The sequence below is a fragment of the Barbatula barbatula genome (assembly GCF_947034865.1).
Source record: "Barbatula barbatula genome assembly, chromosome: 9".
Lineage (NCBI taxonomy): Eukaryota > Metazoa > Chordata > Actinopteri > Cypriniformes > Nemacheilidae > Barbatula > Barbatula barbatula.
In genome coordinates this window covers 7,637,784-7,649,807 of record NC_136772.1, presented here as the reverse complement: position 1 = coordinate 7,649,807, position 12,024 = coordinate 7,637,784, and the positions used below count along the sequence as shown (strand labels likewise).

Sequence of the window (12,024 nt, the reverse complement as noted above, 5' to 3'; positions counted from 1 at the left end):
AGTTTCTCTCTGTCCCTTGTCGGTTCATTGTTTACCCTCTGTATTCTCCCCTGTATACATAAACTTGTTCTTGGACACTCCATAAACCAAAGTAGGATCTTGAAAATCCAATGTTACGTACTCTTTAAATGTTTTTTTAACTTGCAGATATAACAAAATACATGATAATTATTCACAATATTATTTAATCTGTGGGTTTTAACGGATACACTTTGGCCCAAGTATTGCTGCTTAGAAACAAATGTATAGTATAACGTATTGTAAGTCGCTTTGGAAGAAAGCTTCTACCAAATGCATCAATGTAAGTACCTGGTTTTAAACCACTGTTTGCTACACAAAACGACCAGAATTCACACGATATGCTTTTGAAATGCTTTTATTGATTTTAGAAGTATTTCAGAAAAGTTCGGAAAGAAAATTGAAGTTCAGAAAAAAGATCAGAAAATTATAAAGGTACATGTTGTACAATCAAAGTATACTTTTAATGAAGAGTATCTTCTTATCTGGGTTTTTGAGCACAAACATAACCCATTCCAACTGAACAAGACTCATCATTCCAGCAACGGTTTCCTGTAAGTCAAGATGAAAAGGAAATGAACATTAAATATATGTGTATAAATAGGTTTTGATCATTGTTGCTGTCTGAATAATAATAAACGAATCTACCAAATTATATGTTTTGTTCAATATTTTGTCACTCCTAAACTAGCCATTTTATATTACTCTATGATATTATATAGGATTGTAAATTGTCTGGATTGACTTGATTCAAAAAACAAAAAAGGAATTCTTACCAGAAAAGTTGATCTCCAGGCAATTCTCTGGACGGCGATGATTGTTTGGTTCTCCTCTGCACCAGTTGCTGTAGTCAAATCTAGCTCCATTACTCCACAGCCACTGTCCATCCTAAAGAGTGAGAAGAGTCAATAGAGAGAGCACTGCTGTATTCAGATTGCATTGATGATGTAATCATTCAAACTTAACATAAGAAATTATAGTATCGATAGAATATTTGTTTACTAAATATAAACATTATGATAAAAATGGACAAATTAGTCTGCCATCACTCCGCAACATTACAGCTTTTATGAACATGTTATGGAAATTATTTACCACTTCACCATCATGACCGCCAATCCAAGCACGTGTGTTACGAGGCACCAGATTCAGAACAAAGTCATTTCGCACTCTAGTGCGCACCGATGCGAGATTCCCACCAAAGAGTTGACAGAGTTTCTAATAAAAGACACATGCTTTTAATATCATTTCACAAAATCTTTTAGCTTCAATAGTTCGAGGAATTGTAGCTTAGTATTCTTGTATAATGTTTAAGTAACAGTACCTCTGCTGTGGCCCAGTTAACTGTCTGAGGGAAGAACCTGAAGCATTGTGCTCCAAAACGTGTCCATCCAACTGTGCATTTTTCAGCTACACAAGACATTAAATATTAGAGATCTTGTAATGCTCAAATCATGATTTTTAGTAGCTTTTTATTGTTGCTTTGTCCTTTGTATTGGTGTATTTGTGCTTTAGACACAATACATATCCTAATAATCATTATAATATTTGAATGATTAGTCTTTCACTTTTCCAGCTGTCTCACTCGCACATTTTTGGGGGATGTCTGCCAGAATTTAGCATCCTCGATTTTAAAAGCACATCCTATCCACATACAATAAATGCAGTTTTTATGGGTCCTTTTATACAGGGTATGTCATGATTCTCGTGGTGAGACACGGAGAGAGGACCCAGGTGCAGACAGCGGGTAAGGGGTTAACAAATAATTTAATAAATGACAAAACAAAGACCCACGAGGGGGTAACAGAACAAAACATGGATACAATAACGTGACTAAGACTAACTACTCAAAGACTTAACAAACTCAAAACAAGAACTACAAATACACTGACCTAGACTTGACAAGACACATGGACTCACCACACAACCACAATGAACCAGCACAAGACAGAGGACACAAGGGCATTAAATAATGGAGCAAATCAAGAGGGAAACAGGTGAAGGGCATTAATCAATAACGAGGGTAACGAGAGGATGGGAACAAAGACGAGACAGTAGAGAGAGTATGGAAGGCCATAAGAACAATAATGGCCTCTCTCCACACAAAACATGAGGTTCTGTCATGATCCTGCCACTACACTAAGAGAAACATGACATGATGCAGCAGAATCATGACAGGGTACCCTTGAAAATGGCATAAATCACTGCTATGAGAAAGCAACAATGAGTTATGAAACAAAACACACTGTTTTGAAAGTCTAGTGTGGTTTTCTGCCAGCAACACGCAGTTTTGTTCGATTCTAGCAGGTATCAGCTAATACTGACAAGCAATCACAAGGAACATTACTACCAAAATCCTACTTTATCATAAGTGTAGCAAAAGCACTTTCAATGACTTCCAATTATGTTCCAAAACCAACTTCTTCATGACAATCTGACAATGAGAGTAATAAGACCCAGTAATACTGTTATATAATGTCAAGAAAGTGCAATTATTTTGCCTACTGGTCAAAAAGTCAAAAACTATTATTTCTGCTTTTTCTTAACCAGTGAATCAAATGACATGGACTGGTTACAAGATTGTTATTAATTTATGTTTTAGTAAAGGCGTACATATCTGGCATTGAGCAAGATGCACAGTAATTATTATTCATGTATGGGTGTGGCTAACCGTGGAAGGAGGAGTGAAACAGGACAGTTGTATGCGCATGTGCTGTTGAAGGATGAACTTGTCAAGTCCATGGTTGAGTTTACTTTCGGTCAAGCACGAGAAAGGCTAGTGGTTGGGTTAAATTAGTTCAAGGACACCACAAGTTGTAAAAGAAATGACAGCCAACTCGGATACTGCAGACCATCAGTATACCCCAACGCTTAGAAGCCCAGCTGAATATTAGAAGCCAAACTTCCCACAATCTGTCAAGCTTCTCTCACCTTCAAAGGAAGATAACCGAGTGCACCTACCTGTCACTGGTGTCGGACGAGGAGGAGTGGCAGGGATTGGCTGTCCTCCTCGGGTTGAAGGTTTACGAGTTACACATGGATTAACTTGAGCTGTAATACAAACAATTGTAGTTTATATGAATATTTATGAAAACAAATAAGAGGAGCATTAGCAATATAACATTGTTATTCGAGTTGCAAAAAAAACATAAAGAGATCTGCTGAACCAATACATTTGCAGACAGAGATAAAAACTAACCGTAATAGAATACAGTGGTCTTGCAAGGACAATCGTGATTATAATTTACAATGTCAATATATAGAACAGTAACAACACCTGAACACTTCCGCTTTATTAGCAATTAAAAAAATTTACCAATAGATAGATATGCAAAGAAAATCAGAAACATATGTGGATTAGATAAACATGTAACAAAAATATTTTATATATTGTTGTTTTCATATATAAATAAATGAAAATAAGTACTGGGTCTCATTAGTCTCTCTCTTGTCAGTTTGTTATGACTGACAGATTTAACTTCAACACACCTCAACTCTTACATATTTGGGGAATGTGGGAAGTTATAATTTGTCATTTTTTGCAAAACCACAATTGGTCAATTTATATTCAAAAGCGTTATGTCTATGGATAGAAAAATTGTTGTTCTACCCAGCAACAGAACAGTCTGTCAGAGTTTTTGCAATGTTATATGTCCTGTTTACCTGCTGCATACTCCAAAGAAAAGACCAAGAAAAGAAGCACAAGACCCCTTATCACTGCCCATGATAAATCTGAAAAAGAATATTCAGGACAAGTGATACTGTACTTACATGCACTCTGTTGGTTAGTAGTTAAAGACAAAAGTTCAGTAGTTGAGCGTTAAAATAAAACTTACCGTTTTTACGACTGTTGCTGTCAGAATTGAAGATGTTTAAAGCTATCGGAGAAGTCCTGCTTTTATACTTTAATCTTCATGAAGTGTAAATAACACGGTTGTTTAAAGATAACAAAGATAAAATTTGGGTTTTTCATAAGCATATTTGTTCTAACCATAACTTAAAGAACTGTGTATTTTAGTAGTTACTTTTTAGTTTAAGTGTGCATCACTCAAATATTTAGTGTTATTTAATATTTGTTATTTAGTTTTTCTATTTTACTCTTTCCGCTTTATAACATGGAAGTTTAAAAATGTAAAACTAACATTTGCAATAACATTTTATGATCTATATGTTTCATACAGTTTAATAATGTGGAAAGGTGTCAACCAGAAGCCATATAATTGATCCTTAACTCTTTATTTATACAGTGATAAAAGATTGTCATTGATGCATGTGATGTGTTTATTCTCAGTAAAGAAAATATTCATATGAGCCTGTATGCACATGCAGCTGACTTAAAACCTTTGTATAAAACTATTCATATTTAAGGATTTCGTTCAGTTGATCTATTAAACAGTAAAATGTGGTTTAAGAATACATTTAGAAGAATGTTGTTAACTGGCCAGTGATGTTCATTTTCCAACTTTCTTTAAAATATCTTCGTCGTTGGGGTTCTGTGCAAGAAAGGAAGTCATACTGGTTTGAAATGAAAAGAGGGGGTGCAAATGATGACAGATTTTTCATTTTGTGATCTTAAAGTTCACGTTCACCTTATAGAAGTTACCACTCAAAACTTAGTGGTTGTCCTGCTTCATAATTAAACATAATTTACAGTCAGTTCAAAATGCAGCTTCTAGAGTTCTTAAAGGGTCTAGAAACCCAAACGCCAACTTTATCATCCCTGCACTGGCTACCCATTAAGTACCATATAAAGTACTTCTAATTAATTATAAAGCATTCAACGGTTTAGCTCCCGCTTATCTAACAGACCTTCTGTTGCGCTATAACCCATTACACTTACGACCACAAAACTCTTCTGATAGTATCGTAATATCTAAATCCATGAGGATTCTCATATGTGGGACCTTAACTCTGAGAGCATTCTCATATGTGGCACCATATTCAATTATTTTTGGTTGTAGTTTTGTCAGGGTTCTATTGTTGTTATTTCAGTAGGAATACTTCAACTATAGTAACTTCATTGAAAATGTCATTCTTTTTCCAAATGCATGTGCCTTTTTCGTCTTTTATTGTTCTATTCTTTTTAGAGCGCTTTCAGCAGGGTCGAAGCACCGACATTTACATTAGTTTAGCAAGGAAGATCCCAGGGTTGCCAGATTTTCTTAAAAAATCTACCAAATGGCCATTCAAAGCTAGCCAGAAAACCGCGAGTTTAGAAAATTTGTGAGAGGTCCTGGCAGATCGCTAGCCAGATAAATTGTGCACTGAACTCAAGTAAAATACAGATAATAAAATGTGTACTTAAGTACAGTACCATCGAAATCAGCATCAGCTGTCACGAGCTATTCTCCATCGAGCCTGTGGACTTGACTGATCATCCCAGCTCAGGCAATCTCCGTCAACAACCAAGAGCAAAGATGGACCCTGGTTATTTTAACACGAATACTAACTAGCAGCGTTTTAGTTTAAATGTACAACACACAAACAAGCGTTATTTCATATTTGACATTTCAATTTTTTTCTTTCTGTTCTATTAACACTAAAAATATTTATTAATAAATGTAAAATATTACATTCACAATTACTTTTTTAAGGATCTGTGTAATGTTTATACAAACTTTAATTATTCTGTGGAAAGGTGCCAAGAAGAAGCTAAATACCTGATCCTTATCTCTATTTTTATACAGTGATCAAAGATAGTCATTGATGCATGTGATATGTTAATTTTGAATAATTCTTAAAGCATGCCACGCAGAGCTGACTGATAAATTAAATACTTACATTTTATATTTTTTCAAGGATTTGTGAAAGAGATTTCCTAACGGTACTGTATTTGCATTGTTGTAAGCTAAATTCGAATTTATGGAATTAACTTTGCAAACATCACCTTTTTGATGTTGTGCTGGCATAGATGCTTTTAATGAATTAAAATGAACTTTTCCTGTAATAAATCTGTAATAGCATTTCTAAGTCAAAGTCTGCTTTATTGTCACTTCTGCCACATGTACAGTACATACATTTAGAGGATTGGAAGTGCGTTACTCTCAGACCCATGGTACATACAAAAAATACTACACAGAATAAATATATATATATATATTTAAAAAATACAGATAAATACTGATTATTATATATATGTAAAATACAACTTTTACATGCAGGGATATTTAAAAAGAAAAAAGAAAATAGGTAATGGCAGGTAGTGCAAAGATCTTATTGGTCTGTTTAAAGTGACAAAGAGAGAAGGCTTGTTTAACCTGTCAATAGAGGGAGTAGTTGAAGAGGGGCAGACTGATGTTGAATGAGGTAGTGGGCAGTCCAGTGCTGCACAAAGTGACTAGTGCGGGTCAGTGTATGGTGTGGGGGGATGGAGTTGGAAGGACCTGCGGATGAGATCAGAGCTCACTTGTAAAAAAGGGAGTCGTCTCTGAATCACGCAAGCGAGAGTTGAGCTACTCCGAGTCTCTATCCGCCACATATCTACGTCACTAGAAATAGTCCCCGCCTACGTTTTGCTGGGACTGCCTGGAAAACATCACTCTCCTCCCCAAAACACTGTCGCTCATTCGTGATGCGTCTGCATCATGTCTAGAACTTGTGTTCTACGTTGTGAAACGAAGTCTGTCTTATTTCAACTACCAAAGGAAGAACTTCTGAAGAAACAATGGTTACAATTCATTTTTATGAATTATTTTTATGAAATGAATGTTTACATGTACCGTTATTTCTGGGGTATTACAGTTTGTTTATCTAGCTATGAACTCGGTTAATTTTAGTGTTCAATCTATTAACTCTCAAATGATTTATTTCAAGAACTGAGTTGATTACTATCTGTATCATATAATTCTAAAATAGTAAAAGTATACTTGTCATGATCCTGTCCTGGTCAGTAGTTTCCTAGCTCTTTGGACAGGGTCGTGACAGTATTATGCCTCGTTATGTTTTGTGTGGAGACATGTGACCTTTGTTTTGACTTTGTGCCACGCGTCTTCCAGTGTTGCGTCCTTAGCTCCGCCCCCTTGTTTCACCGTTATTTGTACATTAGTGTTTAGTCTTGTCACCTGCCCGTCACCGTCCCTGGTCTATCTTCCCCTTAGTGTTTCATTCCTCTCACCTGCTCCATGCAATCCTCCTGTTAGCTTTCCCCCAGGGTTTCATCCCAGTCACCTGCTGCCCCTCTCCCTGTGTAATTAGTCCTTGTTAGTGTTTCCCTTTATCTAGCTCCAGTTTCTCTCTGTACCTTGTCAGTTCATTGTTTGTACTCTCCTCTGTATACCCGTCCTCGTGTTTTGGACTGCCCTTGCTCCTGTGCAAAGTTTATGGATTTATTGTTTGTTTTATTATTCAAAGAACCTTGTTTTGTCCCCCCTTGTGGGAGGCTTGGTTTTGTCTTCTTGTTTTTTGTTGATGTTTTTCCCATTGTGGGTTTTTATTTACGGAGCCGCTTTACCGGTCCGGGATGCTGAAGCTAGCTACACTGAGAATCAGGGTCGGCTCAGGGCTTCAGCATGTCCCATCTCTTCATCCCCCTTGGATGCGATACTGGAGGGACTAGTCCTCAGGATGGGTGCTATCACCCTGGAGCCCCCAGACCGTCCGACTCGCTCCCTGCAGCCTCTCCACCACCAGCAAGAAAAAACAGGCAGCTCCTGTCCCAATTCTACCAAATAACAACAATGGGACAAGCATGGCCACCTACCTTACAGGAGTTTAATAGCTGTTGGCAATCAGTCACATCGCCCTTGATGTAAAAGCAAAGTTCGTTGGCAATTCGCATTGCATCATGTGCAGTATGAAAAGCCCTTTATATTGTAGATAGTTTGGAGACCTATTTTACTGTTTACTAAATGTAATGTTTAATGTACTGTATAGCCAATTCTGGCAGTGTTGGACACCTTTAGGAACAGGTGCTGTTAAAAATTATTTAAAAATAATCGCAATCTCTCGCTTTAGAGAAACTGTCAGAGCCAGCCTATGAATCTCACATGAACTTCCCCGAGTCTGTGGTTGATCATGTGGTTGTTTTTCTCAGTGTCCTTGAATCATTCTTAATACTTGCATACCAGCATCTGCAATGTCTCACATAGACAGCTACAAACAATTGATAGTCTTTGAAAAAAAGATTGTCAATTAACAATAAACAGATTAGTGATGTAAATATATTGTACATAGGCATATTATATATAAAGCACCTCATTTGCATTTTTTATATGTTTGATGTTGTTTTAATGTGAATGTATACCTGTAGAGGTCTCAAAGTTAATGTTAGCATCTCAGTGGTTAGAGCATGGTGATAGATATACCAAGGTCATGGGTTCGAGCCCTGGGATTGCTACTTAGAAACAACTGTATAGTATAATGTATTGTAAATCGCTTTGGATGAAAGCATCTGCCAAATGCATCAATGTAAGAACCTGGTTGTAAACCACTGTTTGCTACACAACACGACCAGAATTCACACGATATGCTTTTGAAATGCTTTTATTGATTTTAGAAATATTTTAGAAAAGTTCGGAAAAGAAAATTGAAGTTCAGAAAAAAGATCAGAAAATAACAAAGGTACATGTTGTACAATCAAAGTACAGTTGTAATGAAGAGTATCTTCTTATCTGGGTTTTTGAGCACAAACATAACCCATTCTAACTGAACAAGACTCATCATTCCAGCAACGGTTTCCTGTAAGTCAAGATGAAAAGGAAATTAACATTAAATATATGTGTATAAATAGATTTTCATAATTGTTTTTGTCTGAATAATAATAAACAAATCTACCAAATTATATATTTTGTTCAATATTTTGTAACTCCTAAACTAGCCATTTTATATTACTCTATGATATTATATAGGATTGTAAATTGTCTGGATTGACTTGATTCAAAAAACAAGAAAGGAATTCTTACCAGAAAAGTTGAACTCCAGGCAATTCTCTGGACGGCGATGATTGTTTGGTTCTCCTCTGCACCAGTTGCTGTAGTCAAATCTAGCTCCATTACTCCACAGCCACTGTCCATCCTAAAGAGTGAGAAGAGTCAATAGAGAGAGCACTGCTGTATTCAGATTGCATTGATGATGTAATCATTCAAACTTAACATAAGAAATTATTGTATCGATAGAATATTTGTTTACTTAAAAGCAAACATTATAATTAAAACTGACAAATTAGTCTGCCATCACTCCGCAACATTACAGCTTTTATGAACATGTTATGGAAATTATTTACCACTTCACCATCATGACCGCCAATCCAAGCACGTGTGTTACGAGGCACCAGATTCAGAAGAAAGTCATTTCGCACTTTAGTGCGCACCGATGCGAGATTCCCACCAAAGACTTGACAGAGTTTCTAATAAAAAACACATGATTTTAATATCATTTCACCAAATCTTTCAGCTTCAATAGTTCGAGGAATTGTAGCTTAGTATTCTTGTATAATGTTTAAGTAACAGTACCTCTGCTGTGGCCCAGTTAACTGTCTGAGGAAAGAACCTGAAGCAATGTGATCCAAAACGTGTCCATCCAGCTGTGCATTTTTCAGCTACACAAGACATTAAATATTAGAGATCTTGTAATGCTCACATCATGAAAGTTTTTCATTAGCTTTTCATTGTTGCTGTGTCCTTTGTATTGGCGTATTTGTGCTTTAGAATCCTAATAATCAATATAATATTTGAATGATTAATCTTTCACTTTTCCGCCAGTTTTGCTTGATTCTAGCAGGTATCAGCTAATACTGGTAACAATAAGTTTCTCTCTAATGTATATGTTGTATTTGAGAGTTATTGTAGGTTCCCATCTATCTATCAAAAGTGAAAAACAAGCAATCACAAGGCACGTTACTACCAAAATCCTACTTTATCATAAGTGTAGCAAAAGCACTTTCAATGATTTCCAATTATGTTCCAAAACCAACTTCTTCATGACAATCTGACAATGAGAGGAATAAAACCCAGTGATACTGTTATATAATGTCAAGAAAGTGCAATTATTTTGCCTACTTGTCTGTTATTTCTACTTATTTCTTAACCAGTGTATCGAATGAAATGGACTGGTTACAACATTGTTATTAATTTATGTTTTAGTAATGGAGTATATACGGCATTGAGCAAACTGCACAGTAATTATTATTCATGTATTGGTGTGGCTAACCGTGGAAGGAGGAGTGAAACAGGACAGTTGTATGCACATGTGCTGTTGAAGAATGAACTTGTCAAGTCTATGGATGAGTTTACTTTCGGTCAAGCACGAGAAAGGCTAGTGGTTGGTTCAAGTTAGTTCAAGGACATATATAGGATACTGCAGACCATCAGTATACCACAACCCTTAGAAGCCCAGCTGAATATAAGAAGTCAAACTTCCCACAATGTGTCAAGCTTCTCTCACCTTCAAAGGAAGATAACCGAGTGCACCTACCTGTCACTGGTGTCGGATGAGGAGTAGGGACAGGGATGAACCGTACTCGTTGGGTGGAAGTCGGAGGTTTATGAGTTGCACATGGATGAACTCGGGCTGTAATACAAACAAATGTAGTTTGTAGGAATATTTATGAAAACAAATAAGAGGAGCATTAGCAATATAACATTGTTATTCGAGTTGCAAAAATAAACATAAAGAGATCTGCTGAACCAATACATTTGCAGACAGACATAAAAACTGACCGTAATAGAATACAGTGGTCTTGCAAGGACAATCATCATTATATTTTACAATGTCAATATATAGAACAGTAACAACACCTGAACACTTGCGCTTTATTAGCAGTTGAAAAAATTTGCCAATAGACAGATATGCAAAGAAAATCAGAAACATATTTGGGGAATGGGGGAAGTAATAATTTGTCATTTTTCGCAAACCACACTCAATTTATATTCAAAATCTATGGATAGAAAAATGGTCGTTCTACAGAACAGTCTGTCAGAGTTTTTGCAATGTTATACGTCCTGGTTACCTGCTGCATACTCCAAAGAAAAGACCACGAAAAGAAGCACAAGACCCTTTATCACTGCCATGATAAATCTGAAAAAGAATATTCAGGACAAGTGATACTGTACTTACATGCACTCTGTTGGTTAGTAGTTAAAGACAAAAGTTCAGTAGTTGAGCATTAAAATAAAACGTACCTTTTTTCTGACTGTTGCTGTCAGAAATGAAGATGTTTAAAGCTATCGGAGAAGTCCTGCTTTTATACTTTAATCTTCATGAAGTGTAAATAACACGTTTGTATTAAGATAACAAAGATAAAATTTGAGATTTTCATAAGCATATTTGTTCTAACAATAACTTGAGGAACTGTATATTTTATTAGTTACTTTTTAGTTTAAGTGTGCATCACTCAAATATTTAGTGTTATTAGGGTTCGAGCGCGAAGCGCTAGAAACCTATTGTATTTGTTGGTTTTATTAGGGTTTCGAGCCCGAAGGGCTGAAAACCTATTGTATTTGTAAGGATTTTTAGGGTTCGAGCCCGTAGGGCTAGAAACCTATTGTATTTGTTGGTTTTATTCTTCTTCTTATTATTCTTCCCTAAAACTGAATGGGCAGCCCAAACCGTAAGGCCGACAGAGCTGAGACTTGGTCAGATGGTAGTAGTCTTGCTCGCTACTCAGATACACGGAGCCAGCCATGTCGGCCCATAGGTGGCGCTACAGTGATAAAAAGCGCCTTTACGCTCATTACTCCTAAACCGTTTGTCGCACGTCCAAGTGTTTTAAATCATTGTGATCATTGGCTCAAAACTTAAAAAACGTATAGGTCCGATTTCATTTCCGGTATGCAAATTTTTCCGCTAATTTGCATTTTATGCAAAAATAAAAAAATTGAACTAGTCTCTGGATTTTTGACCAATCGGAACCAGACCAATGCTGATGAATTCTGTGGAGTGTGATTGTAAATAATTATCGAAAAAAAGTTGAAATTTCGATTTGCGGTGGCCGGGGGGCGCCAAAACGTCGGAACCGGAAGGAGCTAATTTTACTAAAATGGTTATAACTCGTGAACCGTTTGAGCTATC

At 36.3% G+C, this 12,024-nt stretch overlaps 2 protein-coding genes across 2 annotated transcripts; both read right to left on the bottom strand.

Annotated features, from left to right (window-relative positions):
- Positions 1–367: 367 nt before the first annotated feature.
- Positions 368–4,849, bottom strand: LOC306898725 (galactose-specific lectin nattectin-like; the record flags this gene model as incomplete). Its single annotated transcript, XM_079464468.1, has 6 exons — positions 368–570; positions 795–906; positions 1,114–1,236; positions 1,343–1,428; positions 2,980–3,069; positions 4,828–4,849. The coding sequence occupies 6 exons, from the start codon at positions 4,847–4,849 to the stop codon at positions 500–502; spliced, it is 504 nt and encodes a 167-aa protein (XP_079320594.1). The 3' UTR covers positions 368–499.
- A 3,635-nt stretch (positions 4,850–8,484) lies between these two features.
- Positions 8,485–11,308, bottom strand: LOC306898859 (galactose-specific lectin nattectin-like). The gene is made up of 7 exons (XM_079464712.1): positions 11,136–11,308; positions 10,964–11,031; positions 10,429–10,524; positions 9,468–9,553; positions 9,239–9,361; positions 8,919–9,030; positions 8,485–8,694 (listed from the first exon to the last, which is right to left on the bottom strand). The coding sequence occupies exons 2-7, from the start codon at positions 11,022–11,024 to the stop codon at positions 8,624–8,626; spliced, it is 549 nt and encodes a 182-aa protein (XP_079320838.1). The 5' UTR covers positions 11,025–11,031; positions 11,136–11,308; the 3' UTR covers positions 8,485–8,623.
- Positions 11,309–12,024: the final 716 nt, after the last annotated feature.

Bases quoted from the DNA above. Each gene is read 5' to 3' on its own strand.
- LOC306898859 (XM_079464712.1), bottom strand. From the start codon at position 11,024: ATGGCAGTGATAAAGGGTCTTGTGCTTCTTTTCGTGGTCTTTTCTTTG. The intron at 9,554-10,428 runs GTAGGTGCACTC...TGTCTTGTGTAG, and splicing joins TCATCCGACACCAGTGACAG to CTGAAAAATGCACAGCTGGA. The intron at 8,695-8,918 runs GTAAGAATTCCT...CTTGACTTACAG, and splicing joins CCTGGAGTTCAACTTTTCTG to GAAACCGTTGCTGGAATGAT.